Consider the following 18,055-nt stretch of genomic DNA (forward strand, 5'->3'; position numbering starts at 1 on the left):
CTATCCTCTGCGGTAAGGCTTCGCCTTCACTTGGACCTCCTCCCGTTGGGTCTCCTCCACTTCTTCCTGCACCTGCTTACCCCTTGATCCACCGAACCTGCTGCGTCCCGCCGACTTCGCATCCGTTGGGGTGCTGCTCTTCGCGCGATTACTCGTGCTAGCTCTGGAAAATAAAGATTCAGTCAAGCTTCGTTCGATCAGTACTTCATCGGATCAACTGTTTTTACGATTAGGGTATACAGTATATAATCGATGAGTGTTCGAGGGCTCGTCGGCATTGAGTATTCAGACGTCATTCCCATCACTGGGAGCCGTCCCCCGTGGAACCAATCAAGCGTCCATTGTCAAGCCTTCAAACTCTCATCGATGATTTACTATATTTATGATGATCGCTATTAAAATAATCTAATAAACACGATCTACTTTTATGACTAGTTCTAGTAAACGGTATAAAGAAGTGAGGATTATGGGAATATCAAGGGGTGAGCACTTAGGGAATATTGGGGGGTGAGCACTAAGGGAACATGTAGATGCAAGAACTATAAGAGTCACCATAACCAGCTCAGTCTACACTTTTCCTCTAGCAAATATCGAGAAATTAACTCTAGGGACAGGATAGTTACTTGGCTTTCGGTGTGGTCGATTCACCAGGCGATGACGGGCTGGTCGTGTCTCGATGGCTGGGCACCTGAGCCCTCCTTCTCTTCAATGCCGCCAGTAGATCCTGATTCGATCTGCGATGCAATTGGAGATTATCAGGTACAGTCTAAGTCGATTAAAGGAAGTTGGAAAAAAATTACCTGAAGGGTCTGATTCCACCGCGAACGATCTTTGACGATTCCGTGGTAGTGGTTTGCACCTCCTCCTGTTGTTCCGCATTCTCATCCAGTTCTTCTTCGCCCTCCTCCTCCACTTCCACCGGCTGCTCGACCGGCTTCGCCGTGGTCGATTGCGTCTGTTGGACCCAGTATCGAACTAACGTTAAGCTACATGTACACTTGGCCTGGTATTACGAGAAACGGTTCCTGTACTCACGGTCGCAGGTCCTTTTCGACCGGCTGGGACTCGCCCTCTCGAAGACAGTAACCCTCCCAGACGACCCGGGGTCGGTCTGGCAGGTGCAACTGGGGTCACCGGCGCCGCAGCTTCCTCTTCATAGTCGTATTCCTCTTCTGATCTGGCCACGGCTATCAGGCAGCCGGTCGCCAGCAGTCTGTGAATAAAAAACGATTCAATGAAAGACAAATGTAGGAATTTTTGACGCGTTGTCCTATGGTCGGGTCACTGGTGACCCGACGAAAAACAGACTTCCCGTATCATCTAGTGTATCTATGTATGAGTTTTGAGAGATTTTGTCCCGGGTCATGATTGACCCGGTTATCGGTCGAGACGATTCCAGCTCCGATCGTTAAAGAATTGGTATTCGTGAGATGTTTTTTCGTGGATTTTGCAAAGGATTGGCAACGGTGTGTGCAAAAGTAAAGGGAATTCGAAAGGGGAGAAATCATGAGAATCAAGACGAAAACGGGGGAATATATTGTACAGTTTTCTAGTAATTATACGGCGCGGTTCGATTCTTGATTTTCCACGGAGCCCGCGGTAAATAATTAATCTGACGCGATGATTTCGAACGATAGTGAAAGGCGGCCGCGCATGCAAACGAATGCTGCCCCGGCCTAGGAAACGCTTTCCTCCGCGATTAACGCCGATCGCCCGCGAAACAGGAAGTCGGCGCGGGCCGTTTATCGATCGTATTCGACTGGGTTCTGAAACCTGCGGTCTACTAATCGTTTCGATATTCTCGTGAATTTTGTCGAACAAAATATAGCTGTCTTGATAATTGTTCTGTCACACGAGCCTGTGGCAATTGGCCAGGCAAAAGCTGTACACTACTTGTCTGCATGCAGGTCATTCAATCAAACGAAACTCAATGTACAGGATGATTCATAAATGAAGGTGTTCGTCTATTCGATTCCATAGATGTGAAGTGTTATATACTGTTCCATATAATGTCGGTCGACATTCACATACTTAGGACAATCTTACGAGGAAGTAAATGCAATGTGTCTAATTGGACAGGATAAATGAAACAACCTTTTTCTTTCTATGGTTGCCTACTATCAGAAAATATTTTAAATACGAACACCTTCCTCTTGTAACTTCGCAGTAGGAAGACATTAAAAACAACTTCTGACTTCAAGAAGATATACAAGGTGATTCATATCGTTGATACCTTGAAAGTATTTGTCAACTTCTCGTTGTACGGAAGAGTGAATAAAGTAAAAGTTGCATGATTTCAAGGGGGACATACGTTGGAATAATTACTCTATTCTTACATCGTTTACGCATAAAGTTTTGAAGGTCACCTTGATTGCTTTAAACGGGACACCTTTCATTTCTTTGCAGAAATTAAAAGTCTTCTGTGTACAGTTTCACAAACAAAGCATTCTTTCTCTTGTAAATTAGCATAAACCCACAATCTTTGCTCATCTTTATCCTCATACATTAATATCAGTACTGATTCGTAGGTGGATGAGCTAATTCCACACTAAAATGAACATTAAGGATATACAAATTATATGAGATAAATTTATTGACCGTGTTATATGAAACTATTTTACTGTGTTATACGAGCATTTCCACAATGTTTCGACTCTGTCCTACGAATTCGTGTTATAGAGGACCGTGTTATACGAAACCGTGTAATACAGAGATCTACCATACATCGAACAAAGGCACTAAATTCATTTTTTCGAGAAACCACTAGAAACCGTCATACCACCTTCTATATACCAGTGAATCCACGATATCCGTTCTGGAACTCATTCGAGCATCACCCGTCGAAAAAACGAAATCGAAGGTGAAAAGGGCTGCTTGCACCCACTCGTCGAATGACCGAGTTCCCAGAAATACACTGGTCCCCCGAAAAGGAGAATCGAGGAGCCCCATCGGGGACAGGACACCTCACAGTCGCGGAAAGGCGTCGCATCGGGCGATCGCGCGCGCGTGCAACTTTCGCTCGAAAGGATCGAAAATAGAATCCGAGGACGAGTCCTGGTAAAGAGGGGAATCGCAGACCGCTCGTTAGCCGTTCGCCCCGTGTAAATACAAAGCGGTACCAATACGTGGGCGAGTGGTACGTGTAATCGAGGCGACTTGCAAGCAAACGAACGAGTACGCGCGCGCGCAGAAAATCCCCGACGGTGCACACACGTCGTCGTTTGTGTCCCCGGCCTGTGTAGATCCGCCAGCCAACGCTGAGCCGGCTGGATTTTGACCTGTGACATTCACGTATACGAAACTCACTTTCTCTGCTTGTTGGCTGGCTCGTGCAACAAGCTGGCTGGCTCCCGGATCGGGATTGGCCGGCCGCGCGGCGATCCGTTACGACGAACCGCGTCGTGATACGCACATGCACGCGTATATACGTGACACGGCTGACAAATATCACCGAGAAAAAAGAGGAAAAAAAAAAAAAGACGAGCCGAAAAGAAAAACCATGAATTCCTCGAACTCGAGTTCTACGAGCCTCTTTTGTTTTATTCATTTTCCTTTTGTTCTTTCGCGCGCCGATTCCGTGTTTCTCGGCTGCAGTCGGCGTTTCGAAAGCCACCCGTTTTCCCCCGATCAGCCACGGTCGGGCCAGCCAGCCACCCGGTCTCTTTGTTGCCTTTCGCGGCCTTTGTTGCACCCCCTGAACTGACGCAACCCGCGCTCTCCGACCGCGACTGCGATTGTGTCAGGACGTCACGGTTGCTCGTTTTCGTGGTTTCACGGGTGCGATTTTCGCCCGTTGTTTTTCCATCGAGTCAAAGAGACTGGAGCTATGTTTCGTTTATTAGCGAACAAGTGAATGATTTCAGCGGAGATTTGTCGGAACAGGTGGACTAGCTGAATCTGGCTCAGTCCTAGAGTCTCTGTTTGGTCCCCTAAGACTTAAGGCAATGGTGGACGATTTCATCTGGGATTGATTAAAACAAGCAAAAATATTGAATCTAAGGCCTCCATTTGGTCCCCTATGTCCGCAGACATTAGGCAAAATGTATATCGTTAGAGCCCCATCAGGGTCGATCATGTTGAAAGGGAGCTACCGTACCTGTCTTGGTGTCATCGAAGAAAGTGCTGATATTCAGCCACTGTGGACAAGCTTTTAACGAGGGTTACGCTCTCACTTCTAAGCCTGAAAAGAGACTGGACGAAGTGAATTAGCCTCAATGCCCGTTACTTCACATGTGCTCGATGAAAAAGTGGATTCCAATGGGTGACTGTATACCCCTAACGTCTTCTACAAAGTTAGCTTGGACGTTTTCCAGGTGAATCCGTGACTTGGTCATTACAGTCAGGTACCGTCCGAGGGCGATTGCGTAATCGGGCCCGAAACGTTTTCACCGAATCGCGACCGTACGGAGGAGTAACGCCAAGGAAACGCAACGACAGCCTTAGAGGCACGGCCGGGGCGGCACGTAATCGATATTTTTCATTGGACTCGATTTATTTCAATCGCAACGACTCTCCCGCCCCGGCGCAGCCTCGTTTTCTAATCGATTTCCTGGTTCGTAGAACCGGGAGGAACGGACCTAACTGCGGCTGGTTTGCATAACGTTCACTTGCATCCTGTTATTACTCGACCAGACCCCGACGCCCCCTTCATCCTTTGTCTGTCCACGCGTACAATTTCTTCTTTTTGTTCGTAACCACGCGAGCTCGCCGTGTTTCTTCGCGTTCGCGGCCGATGGAAAATTGTCGCGATATAGACGGTTCGCGCCGCCGTACCCCCCACCCCCCGTTGCGACAGACACCGAATACCGGACACGGCCGGGGCTTGTAACGTTAGATAAATACACCTTTCGATATCGCGTACTTGGAGGCCTGGCCTTGGTCACCCGAACGCGTCCGCGCGAGAGAGTAACGTTAGGTGTCGAGAGCCGTTACTCTCCCGGGTGGCAGGACTTACCAGCGCAGGTAGATCTGAAAGTTACTTTCAGACGGTTACTTGTCTCTTTTTTTTTACTGTTACGGTTATTTTGGAGCCGTCGCGCGTAGGAGGTTTATGCCCGTGTGTAGACGTGGCTTAAGTGCTACTGTCACGTGGAGACCGTGGCATGAAAGATAGACACGAGGATATACTATCAGCGATGAGTATTCTTGATGGTTGATTTTAAGTGGATACGCAGCATAATGTCTACCTTCGATTATGGCTCTGTAGTGGCTTCGAGGCATAAGAGTTCACCTATAAAATTAACGTAACACTCTCAGGTCGACGTATAACACAAAATCTCGAAATTTACTTTCAAGTGGACACGTAGCATAAGACCTACCCTCGATCATACCCCTCAAGTGGAGTCGTAGCATAAGACCTCATCAATACAATTAGTACAACACTCTGAACTTACATATAACACGCGAAAATAACCCTCGAAACTCGTTTCGCAGCGGACACGCAGCATAAGACCTACCCTCGATTGTAAGCCTCAAGTGGATTCGTAGCACAAGATCTACTCTCGTTTATGGCTCCCAAGTGGACTCACGGCATAAGACCTCATTTATAGAATTACCGTAACACTTTCGATTCGACGCGTAACATAAGGAGACTTAAATCTCCGGGGAAACATTCGTAACGTTCGCCAGGTTACGAGACGGTCCCCGCTTGGATCACACTCGCGATCTATATCATGTCCAATGACCCCGTGATCTCCCGAGTTTATCTTGAACAATATCAGCCACCAACGAAAAGAAAAAAGCAAGAAGTACTCACGCGAACAATGCAAGTTTCATGGTGCGTCCAGCTGCGTGCACGCGGCCGGTCGGTTTTGGATGGCGTGGACGGTGGGGACCAAACAGTTACCACGGACGGCTTCGACGGTGTCCAGTAATCGAGGGTATACGAAGGCGTTCGAAGGATCGAACCGTGTGTGCGAGCCGGTTGTTTGCACGACCGCGAACCCGCGAGGAATGGATATATCGGGGAGCAGACGTAGAGGGAAACCGAAAGCAGCAGCCCAAGCGCATACGAACTGCAATCGCCGCGGAGGCTGTGTACTTTGGAGTGCCGTGCCGACTTTCCCCTTCCCTCTTATATATATTGGCACTCTCACTCACAGAGCCGACAACCACCCGTGGCCTGAGGAGGCCCAACCACCTATCCGTGCGTGTGCGACTTTGATATATCCCGACGGCGTGGATACACACCACCACGGGGTGGTGGTTGGCCATTACACGCGGCCATGGAATTCCGAATCTTCTCCTCGAGCGCCTCCCTCGCGACAGCCTCTCCTTCTCTCTCGGCGTACCGGTGGAATCGTGCCAGGGGAACCAGCCGATACCTGGAATTCCTTGCAATCCTGGGCCCACGACCAACAACTTGTTTTTCGATTGTATATCGTTGGGTGTCAGGATTCCTTGGTGTACAGGATTCCTAGCCAGCACGTGAAGTATAGCGGAGAGCATTTGGACGATCTCTTAGGGGATAGGTAGAATCTCTTTTAGGTCTTATTTGCGTTGTCGTATTCTGTTAGTGCTCGTGGTATACTTGGTACCATTGCTAGTCAGCACGTGAAGTATAGTGGGGAGCATTTGGATGATCTCTTAGGGGGTAGTTAGAATCCATTTTAGGTCTTACTTGCGTCATCGTATTCTGATAGTGCTCGCGACTCTACGCAGTTCCACTGCTAGAAGTCACATGAAACACAACGATGATTATTCGGACGTTATCTTAGAGGACAGTGAGGATTTAGCTAAAGCTACAAAACTTATTACACATATAGTACATATAATGCTCGTGTCATGTTAGACTCTCATCGAAGAGTCTTTCGATGGTACGTAGGGGGAAGTTGGGCAGCCAGCTGAATTTCTGCATACATTATCGTATTTTGATACTGCTAGCAACATACTTGACCCTTGGTAAAACCCATTGAAATCCTCTAAGGACGGTGCCGTAGAGGATGGTGGCAGTTAAGCTTGAGGACTGTACATGGGATCAATTTTTGTCCCTTCTGATCCACCGAAACGAACGAAACCAAAGCTTTGGACGTGTTTTATAGTTAGACCGAGCGTCACCGGTGAAAGTAAACGACGCGGAGCTGGTACGCAGCCGTAGCCAGGAATAAAACCACGAAGTCCTATCCTCGCTGACTCTTCTAAAGCGGACCCAACACGGTCCATAATACAGTCAGTATCCCAAACGATAGTCCTGGGACCACTAAATTGATCTATGTCTAAAACAATCAATATTGTCCATATTAATCTATGCTGATCTTACTGATTCATTTTGATTTATAAGGATCTATAAGAATCTATAAGGATCTATAAGGATCTATAAGGATCTATAAGGATCTATAAGGATCTATAAGGATCTATAAGGATCTATAAGGATCTATGATGATCTCTATTGATCTAAAACAGAAATATCCTTTATTGGGTCGGACGATCTTTACCGCCTGGCAGTCGCTCACGAAGGAAATTGTGTTCTCCTCCTTCGAAGATCTATGTCTATTCTGCGCCTGTGGATCATGACGGGCACGATTTCGGTGATATTTTCGTATTTCATATTTATCACCGACGGTAAACGTCGGCGTTACGTTAAAACTCCGAGCGGCGGATCGCATTGTTCGCAGATAAAATCAATTCCAGACGGGTCGAGCTTTCGACTCGCGTGCGCGGCGGCGACGTCGCGTCGTCGTCCCCCATCGGGAGAGACATTCAGGATCTTCCGTGTGTAAATGTCAAGAGGTGTATTGCGGCAAGTAGGATTACGCGGCGCCGCGTTTCTGACGTCGTTGTTCACCTTCCAGCGTTTTTGTACAAGACAATTGGTTGGATCTCGATCGAAGATCGACATGTTCGCGATTGTCTGGCGCGGTAATTCATAATTCGAATTCCGTTCGATTCCTCGATCAACGAAACTTCGATATTCCTATAAATCGTTCACGTGATCGATATCATTGACAACAATTTAGAGTGCTTTTGAATGCAAATTATTTTCCGTTCTTATTAATGAAATTTTTTAAATTTTGTTGGCATTCAGTATTTCGTAGGATTTTTAACTAGTTATTATAGTTCCTATTTGCTCTTAAATGAACGCTAACTGTGTTTGTCGACGGGTCGCCGGTGACCCAGCCATGGGAATAGGGATCTGGTGAAGATCGATCGATGGACCACGAGGTGAGAGCTGAACCGTCGGCGAAACTCGTGCTGTCACCTCTCGGCGATAAACAGGACTGCTCTAGACAATTTTGCGCACTGCTTTTTTACCGTACGAACGAAGGTTAAGCAACAATCGAGTCGATCACCCGATAAAACGAGACTGAAAATTCTACTATCGGTATCGATCTTAAAGGAAAATAAGAATTTTTAATCGCAAAACGAGACGATGTTTTTGAACGGATCTAAAATATTTTTCGTGTATGTATTTGTTTTTGAAGTATTCAAGTAAGAACGTTAAACTCAAAGTTAACAATTATGATTTACATTAGTATAAACCTTGTTTGATATACTTTAACTTAGAATCCCTCTCTCTGAGAAATTACACGCAACGTACTTTAATTTTTATTTCATAATTTTAGAATTTAACAATTTCGTATGAAAACATTTATCCCTCCTAACTTCGATAATATTTTCCAAAAGAAAACCCATATTTCGGGTTTAGTAAAAATGTTACTACCTTTTTTTAGTATTAATACAGTAATATAAAAATAAAATAATATATAGTGTAGCGACGAAGCGCCCCCTCGGCAATGTCCCTCAAAAGTCCCGAAAAACAGTCTACGTTCTTCATCGCACAACAGCGCCATTTAAGTCGGCGCGCTTCGTGCGGGAACTATCGGAGCCGTGCTCGGAGGCTGTCTCGTCCGTCACTTGTTGCATCGCCGTCGTCGGCCTGACGTTCGTTCGACTCGCACTCGCAGGTCCGGCCCGTTTTGCCGCGCCTCGACACACCGGTCCGTCTCCGCGTCCCGTGATTCTCGACTGGTGCCGGGAACGTGTGTGCTCAACGTGTGTGCACTCGGATAGTACGTGTGGCTCCAAAGGTCCTCGGAGGGTCCCCAACTCCTTCAGCTTGTGTCCGAGATCATGGTGAGTGAACGGATTCTCTTATATATATATTTTTTTTTACGATTTTTCGACGAGTTTCCTTCTCGATTCCTATTGGCGGATGAACGGGAGAATATTTAGTATGCTATGAAATAGTTCGATGAGGATATCGCAATGGCTGCGTGTACGACGAGCGTCCTCGGATTAATGACGCTCGTCTTGCGGATGATGTACAAGGTTGAGGGGATGTTTGATGTTTTTATCAAAAATGAAACGGAGTGTATAGGAAAATTTAGTTCTATAATATAACGTACAAAATTGTTTATGAGTAGTCCTGTATATATTGTGGGAGTATTTGTGAGTGACCGATTTAAATGGGACACCCTGTAGTGCATCTTGTGCGTACGGTGTTTACTGTTTACGTTTTTTCGAGTATGTACAGGAGGCTGGTTCAGTTGTGTTGATACGTGGGGTGGGTGAATAGTTAAGTATGGATAAATGAAAAGACCTGTATGTTAGAATTAGTAGTTATTACGGAACTACGTAGTTATAAGGAATCCTTCTTGTGTATTTTTATGAGGGCTAGGTGAAATGAATCAGACTGTGTATTATGTGAAGAATTTGTGGTCGAGTTAAATGGAACACCCTGTATTACGGGATGATAATATATACTTCTTCCTGCTTCTATTTCCATCAATATGTACAGGGTGCTTCATCTGTTTCGACTACCACAAGAACTGTATGGAAGGATGCAGCTATTGGGACTGGTCAGAGAAAATGAAAGTACCTGTATACTTACTCCAGTACCGTCACATGTTTTCATATTACGTAAGAAAAGTCAAATATACCACATATCAATGTGAAAAACAATTCCCTTAAATATTGTATATAAGTTCACGTCCAATGAAACGCCCTGTATAGATAGCTGTAATATAATAGGAAACAGGATATTATTCGCCCAAGAACCTCAATCAGTCAAGCCACATAATCGTCGAAGAAAAATATTTTATCGTTTATGCAAAGTATCGAATTTCCATACACATTTACTATTCACAATGATAAACGGTATGAAATATGGTGGCTAGCAGATTGACAGAAATTTCTCTGGCTACAGAGTGCTCCAAAACACGTGCACGCCTGTGTACATACTTGAGACACTCCCTTCTATCTTATCACCTTCAACGTGTACACAAACTCGGAGAATTCAGTTTTTCGTGGGCTCTATATAAACTCGTGCAGGAACAAATATTACACGCTCTCGTTATCTACAGAGTCGATTTCAAAGTTCGTACGGTTCGCTCCTTTGTTTCCTGGTCCGGCGTCCGCGAACTCTCGACGAACGACGCCGCAGCGCACTACCGTACCATTTCTCTCTCTCTCTTGCTCGTTCGCTGTTCCTCTCCGCCTCCTGGAAACCAGTTTTCAGCTGTCAGCGTCCAGTTTCTCGCTCGTACGCGCACCTATGCAACCGTTTCTGCGACCCAGCACCGACCTACGTCGGTTCGATCGTCGATTCTTCGCGGTCCATTCGGATCCTGTAACGAATCGATCATCGAGACTATTCCCAAAAATTTGTTAGATTCGAAGCCACGAATCCTTGGGGTCTCATTTTTCCACTCTACCCCGGATTAGTGCACATGGTGCTTTGATCCGAATTTATATTTTTCCCGGATTAGTGCACATGGTGCTCTGCCCCGAATTTCTATTTTCCCCGGATTAGTGTACATCTTCGTCAAAAATTTTCTTTTCTCCCCTATTTAGTGCACGTGTTTTTTTGCTAAATAGTTTCGATACTCCCCTGTATAAGTGGAAGTTTCTCCACCTCGGATTAGTGCACGTTTCGTTGTTAATAGTAAATTTCAGTGAGAAAAAAAAGAATACTGTCGTTATCCCCGACGAATTTTGCTCGTCTTCGGGGGCTGAGATTCACGACGATCACGGGGACGAACGGAAAGAAACGGGCGAAGGAGAAAAGAGCCTCCGACCGAAATAATTCTCTCTCCCTCCGTGACGGGAGTCGGAGGGCGCGTCTCGACCGAAATAGTCGGCACAGGCGAGAGAAAGAAAAAGCGAGAGGAAGAGAGCGGGCCGATACACGCTTTACGTTCTCGGATTCATTCATAGAAGCGGGACAGACAGGAAGACGAAAAGGGCGGAGGGGAAAGACGGGTGGGTCGATTCAAGTGTCCACACAGGCTTGTATTCGTTCGTGCCCGTGTTTACTACGGGAATTTTCTGTTCGTCCCCGTGAACGCTCCCCTGCCTTTTTCTTCTGGCCAACGGGAACTGCGATTCCCATCGGTTCCTCGAAAATCTCCTTGGAAAATACAGGGTCGAAAACTTCGCTTTTCGATGTGCATGGTAGAACCTCGATTATCGGGACATCGTTTACCTGAACGTCGTTTGGTCCAGCGTTCTATTATCCGAACATTTTGTGCAGGTCAGAAACACGTTATACAATGGCTTTTTGTATGCACTCATGAATCAGAAAATGATTTTATTTGTTAGAAAATATTCGAGGTGGCTTAGAATCGGAGCAGGGTCATTTTTGACTCTGTTTGACTACATCGAACATGCCCGCCTCGAAATAGAGTAAGTTCAATTTGAATGATTTTTGTGAAGAACGTATAGCTTGGAAGATACTCGCGTGGAAAGAATAAAATGGGACACCCTGTATATAACACATACTAGATGGTATACAAAGTCTTTTTGCTTCGTTAATAAATTGAATAACGTGTATCAGAAGACATTACAGGGAATATTTCTGTTGGTGTTTACAATGGGTCAAAGGTGACCCAGGTGTCGGCAGGTTGGAAATAGAAAAAAAAAAGGTGGATTCGTTTCTTCGAAGGACAAAGGGAGTATCCACCGCCTGTGAAATCTCCGAAATCTTCTAATTTCCGAGTTCGCTGTTATTCCCAGAGAAATCCTCAGGGTTCGTTAACAAACGAGGGATGCTCTTTTGGGAAAAGTATGCGACGGGAGCAGATGGTCGTTGAAAACGGCCGCGCGTCAGGTCAAATCTCACGAGGGGTCGAGAACTGCACAGCACCACCTCCCTTAAGGGACATTGTTCCGCAGGTAGCGAAGAGCGTGGAGTAGGTAGCCCCCCTCTTGTGTACCTGCGTGTATTCCGGAGTTTCTTGTGTATACCTCGAGGAATTTACGATCCTTTTAGACGGCTCGAACTTCACTCGATGGCGTTGCTGCGGTCTACTTGCATCCCCTATCTTCCTAATTCGTTAATAATTTATCAGAACGCGAAGGGTTTTCCGGTGGAGAGCCTACAGTGTCTGATCGTTCTCCCATCTCACGGTACTGTTATTCGAACGGTCTGTTATTCGATCAATCGATCCATTGTTGGGGTATTCTAGCATCCAAGTAACCTACTCATCCAAATATTTTAGTATTCAAGTATACTACTATAGAAACATTCTTGTATCCAATTATTCTACAATTCAAACAGTTTACCATCCAGATATTTTGCTGAGCATGTATTCACCGATCCAAATATTCTATGTTACGGTTCAAACATTCTGCTATCCAAACATTTTACGATTCAAACATTTTGCTATTTAAATATTCTACCATTCAAACATGCTGCTATTCAAAAATTTTGCTATCCAAATATTCTACGGTTCAAACATTCTGCTACCCAAAAATTTTACGATTCAAACATTTTATTATCCGAATATTTTAGCATTTAGATCCTTTTCTACCCAAACACTCTATCATCCAAACAATCTACCATCGAAGTGTTCTACTATCGGATACCACCACGAACTTTTACGTAAGGAATAGGTACAAGGAATCCTGGGTTGCCGTCCTTCGCTCTCTCGTCGCTTTTTTTTCCTCATCGGCGATCGAAATTACACGTTTGTCTGTTACAACGTCGATATACTCTCTTGCCACACGTTGCACAAGCACTCGTTCGCCTTGCAGTCGAATCGACCGGCCTGTACTACACGTTCTTATTGTATTCGGAAGGGGACCAAAGTCGGTGAACGGTGGTGCACGAGAGATCGAGTTTTCGTCGTGTCCCCCCCCGGATAGATCCGTGTCGAGGTCGTCACGAGGACTTCTTTTCGACCCTTTCCCCACAAGAAACAGTGTGTCAAATACATTACATAACAAATCACTGTGACGAATCTCTAATAATTTTGTATATTTTAGATACATATTAAAAAATGAATTACTGAACAAATTAAAAGTCAGATTGCAACGTACCAGAAGTATGCAAAAGTAATGACCACATTTCCATTGAAAATCGTTATTAACAATACGATGGCCGAACAATTTCGCGAGTAACATTCACCAGTAGCTGGTTGTCTTCGTCCTAGATTAACAAAAAATATAGTTTACGCCATGTTCGTAAAACAAGTTCAATAACTTTGATTATAATATTTGAAAAGTACCAGTTAACATTTATGTAAGTACATGACGCGCCCACTGTGGCATTATCAGTCGTCATAGTGATAATCTCCAACGAACTCGATATAGTTCTTCTTATTCTCTATAATTATTTACTATTAACCCTGCATTGTTGAATAAACCGTTGCAATACTATTCCTTGAATTGAAATATATTTACCTATCGGATCGGTTCAAACAACGCACGAGGGTTAATCCAAAAAGTTAGACGTGTTCCGATGCTAGAATACACAGTAGTATTTACCTGGGTCCGGATAGACCCATCACTCATTTTTTGTAACTATATGTATACTTTCTTCGAGATGCACTGATCAATTAGTATGCTTGTCAAGTAAAATGGTGTGTCAAGTTTCCGATAATCCTGGGTAAAAATTGATTAATTTTTTTTTATGAAAATGTAATTTTCAATAACTAAACAAGAAGTGATTAACTTGGCAGTATCAACACAGTTCCACAAGGCTCGTGTTAAAAAGAAATTTTTATAATGTTCTCAAAGTTGTAATTTTCTTGAATTAAGTTGCTCTCTGTTAGATCTTTTGTAGCCGTTGATCCTGGCAGTCAACGTGTTAAATACATCCGCCATGTGGATCATTATAGCCAGGAAGAAAATTCTCCAGCTCCCCAACATCACCGACAATCTCCCAAGAATAGTATCCCAATATATCAAGTATCTCCCGGCGTCACCATGAGAACCACTGTCCCCGCTGATATCGTACCGATGCGTCACGAGCAAATACGCGATGGCGTGCGTTACCTGCGGCTCGTTATCAGACCGAGTATACGTGTGTGTGTGTTCACTTGCGTGGGGAGCTCGCCTCAGAAAGTCGTCGCTTCAGTCGCGACTGGAATCGGAGCCTGTCCGTCTCTCTCCTCGCTTTCGCGATTACTTCGAACGGCCCATTCTCTTTTGTCCCGGCGGGTCCAGGTCGGTTCATCCTCCTCCCGCCTCCACGTTGACCCGTCTGTCTCCCTTCCACCGTACGGTCAGCATCGTCAGCGAGCAAAACGAGCATCGTTGACGACTGCGTCCCACCTCCCATCTCCTCCCCAGTTCCCTTTCTCTACCCCCACCTCATCCCCCTCCCCCTTTAAGAAGAATTAATTTCTTCTCGTACGAGGAGGAGGAGGGTCTTCGACGGGGGCCCAGTCGGGTGCTCGGTGACCGGCTCGGTACGATCGTGATCCAGGGACGACCACGTGGTCCGAAGAATCCGTGTTAGTCTCTTTCTTCGTTTCACTCGCGGTGCATCGTATTCCCCCTCTGATCCTCGTGCTAATCGGACGCAATTATCGATGACGTATCGCGAGAGGACAGAGATGACTCGACCGGACGTCTAGCAGTGGACGACAATGGGGATCGATCGATGGACTGAGAGTCTGGATCGGACCAGCGGGCTAGGTGGTGGTCACTGGTAGTGGATTGGTCGAAGTGTGTGTGTGTGTGTGTGTGTGTGTGTGTGTTAGTGTTAGGTGAACGATCGTTTAGCGGCTTTTTGCTGGTGGGTGCAGCGACACGGCCACCGTGAGTACTCGAGTCTTCTGTTCAGCGGCATCACACGGCGCGTGGTTCGGCGAACTTGGTCCCTCATTGGTACGATTTGAAAGATAAATTGTTGAATCGCGGTGGTTATCGTGTTTTGCAAGACTGATATCGATGGTTATGGTTCGATAATCTGGCGATTTCGTTAAATCTTACCGATTAGGGGACTAACTTGCCGAGCCACGCGCCATCTGAGATCGTTTGAACTATTTTTTCCTTAACCCTTGTTTACGGGACGATTGATAGGCTTGTTGGAAAGGCGTATTAATAGCAGAATTACCGTTATTGAATGTATACTAAATTGCATTGTATAATACAGTAATGTATACAGAGTGATCCAAAAAAATGGGTTTATAACTTCTAGGTAGATAGAACTCGTCAAATGGTGAAAAGAAGTCCTAATAAACATGGATCGAAAAATGAATGGTTTCAACGTTACAATTTTTTATAATAATACAGAAAATTTTTCAAAAACTACTAAAAATGATAGAAAACTTTTTGTAATCAGCAAAATTAGTATTATCTGCCCTAAAACTTATGTACCCTGTTTTTGAAACACCCTGTGTAGTATATAGTACAATTTACCCTAATGTAATATAGCATGAATTGGTAGTTCTAGTGTTAATAGGCTGCAGGTCAGTGATATGTTAACACGCCGTCTCAGACGAGCCTGGTACTTTATCAACAAATGGTCAACGAAAGAAAAAACATGATCGAACCACGGTCGTTCTCCGGTTCGGCAAGCCTGGTCTCGATGCAATGATGACCGCAATATTTTTTTTCGTCAGTACTTACCGATGAGGGGCTAGGTTCGCCGAGTCACGCGTCGTCCGAGGCCACCTTATCTGGGGCGGGGGGGGGAGATACGGTGAGCTCGTTGGAGCGATATGGTGCCTAGGGTACTTCGTGTGTCCCTGGGACGAAAGGGTCGACGGAATCGGTGGGGTCTGATGGACCTTGACTTTCATTGATTCAATTATTTAACCACTCGAGTATGGATCATAGGCGCCGAAGGTTGGGTCCACAATGACTCATTGGTAAATTATTACGAAATAATTTTACCTTAGTTGTAGACTGAAAACAGCATTGTCAATTGATAATTAGAATTTCTGGTCTACTTTTTTTTTTTCTTACTGTATATCTCGACAATTTTTTGTTCGCATTTCAAAGGATGCTCGTTCCAGTTTTTTTTTTTTTTCATTTTCTCGTTTTGTCACGTTTCTGAATAGAATGTCCTCGATTACGTAAGCAGCGTCGTCATAGTCGAGATTGATGCCTGTTTGCAGATATCGAGGAGCTGGTCGCATCCTGCGAACCGACGGTCGGCAACAGGCAAAAGGAGCGAACTGCCGCGATAGTATCGAACGACGATAATGGGATAACGAGAACTGGCGATAATTAACGCTGGGTACAGGGACTCGTTGAACTAGCTGACCCTGTCGATCGTTAACTCGGGATTATTAACATACCGTCTTCTGCATCTCGTTTTTCCTCCTCGTATTCGACTTATCGTTGTCTGGCTCTTCCTTTCGTGGCATGCAATGGTACCTCGAGAAATGGTAAATAAATTCTGACGTTTATTTCCATGACATAGGAATCGTCTTGGTCAATTTCTGACCATGTATTCTTGCATGGAAATACCTAGGAATATCCAGAAAGACCTTAGTAGTCCTAATAGGGTATTTCAGGACTTAGGTAGAATCTAGATCTTAGATGATCTCCACAGATGACTAGAAGGATCCGAAAGATTAGATGGTATATAAGAAGAACCAGAAAGTCCTTAACAGTCCTAATGGAGGAAGTCAAGGACCTAGAATCTAGATCCTTGATGACCTCCATACATGACTAGAAGGATCCCAGGGGTCTCTACAGCTAATCCAAATATCTACATAGTTCCTCCAAGGGATTACATCAGTAGTTGTCATACAGACCTATTGACAATACCTTGAAGAATCCACACGGCAGTCGATACACATGTCAAACATCTTGCGGTTTCTCATTTCACGATACCCTCCGTTCCCCTCCTCGCGTTTTAACCATCGTCAGCCTGGTCGAACCTGGATTGCGTCAGGCTCCATTACGGGGGGGCACCATTTACGTAATCGACGCCGACAGCGCGGGTATTTTTCTAATCGGCCGTAAGTCAACACCGCGCGAAGTATTCATTTCAGCCGTCGAATATTGCGTTTCCCTCGTGCCTCTCGTTCCGCGCTGGCTGCTCTCTCGATCGATGGACTCACCGACACTCGAGTCCGCGCGATTTTTCGACGGATCCTCTACGATCGGGATGAAGCAGAACGTGTGTTCATGGCAACGCGCGTGCCACGCTCCGCGTTGTATTGTTATATAAACATCCGCCTCGCGAGTCATCCTCGTAACGATGCACGTGTACCTACACATACGTACGTACAGGAACTCTCAGAAGTTTTCGATCTGGAGTACAGTACCTCGAACAAGGACCCCAATTGTCCGACTTTGATGTTAATAGGGTTTTGTTGAATGATGGTACATAGGTTCCTAATGATGTATATGAAATATTAGGGGTGGACAATCGATAATTTTAAAGATACAAACAATTAAACATACGAAGCTTCAAGATATACAGTAAATCGTCGATGAGTGTTCGACGGTTCCTCGTCACTGAACATTAAATATTTCATAACCTGATCTATCATACCTATCACCTCATTAAAAAGTCACCTGGGGACCTCTGAATGCCGAAATAGTTACTATAGAATGAGACCAGTCTTTAGTCAATTCTAGGAAGTGAACCCTTCAGATCGAAAGGAGATAGTTCCCTATGTTCAACTCATCATCTAACCCGTAGGTCCTATGGCCGAGTCGCCAGTGACCCGTCGATAAAAAACATCCACAAGCAGTGAGTTTTGAAACGACTGTTTTGGATTCGGCACAACACGGTGCGCGACACACTGGCGCCAGGATAATGTCCACGCCGCGGTTTCGCTGGACGGTGTCTCGTTACCGTGATTACGGGAAAACCGATCCACAGGAGTCGTGTCGTGCGTGCCCGCTACCGTCTTGCTACCAGCGTTAC

The 18,055-nt window shown here is 45.3% G+C and overlaps 1 protein-coding gene across 1 annotated transcript; it reads right to left on the bottom strand.

The window, feature by feature from the left end:
* On the bottom strand, positions 1–5,775 carry LOC107187061. Its single transcript, XM_015575056.1, has 5 exons — positions 5,756–5,775; positions 1,036–1,213; positions 801–955; positions 624–734; positions 1–163 (listed from the first exon to the last, which is right to left on the bottom strand). Exons 1-5 carry the CDS (start codon positions 5,773–5,775, stop codon positions 1–3), a joined length of 627 nt encoding a protein of 208 aa, XP_015430542.1.
* Between the last annotated feature and the right edge of the window lie 12,280 nt (positions 5,776–18,055).

This window comes from Dufourea novaeangliae, unplaced genomic scaffold (genome assembly GCF_001272555.1).
Source record: "Dufourea novaeangliae isolate 0120121106 unplaced genomic scaffold, ASM127255v1 scaffold96, whole genome shotgun sequence".
Taxonomy (NCBI): domain Eukaryota; kingdom Metazoa; phylum Arthropoda; class Insecta; order Hymenoptera; family Halictidae; genus Dufourea; species Dufourea novaeangliae.

Coding starts and splice junctions, on each gene's coding strand:
- LOC107187061 (XM_015575056.1), bottom strand. CDS start 5,775: ATGAAACTTGCATTGTTCGC. Junction 1,214..5,755: donor ATGAAACTTGCATTGTTCGC/GTGAGTACTTCT, acceptor TTTTATTCACAG/ACTGCTGGCGACCGGCTGCC. Junction 164..623: donor TCGACCACACCGAAAGCCAA/GTAACTATCCTG, acceptor TTTATTTTCCAG/AGCTAGCACGAGTAATCGCG.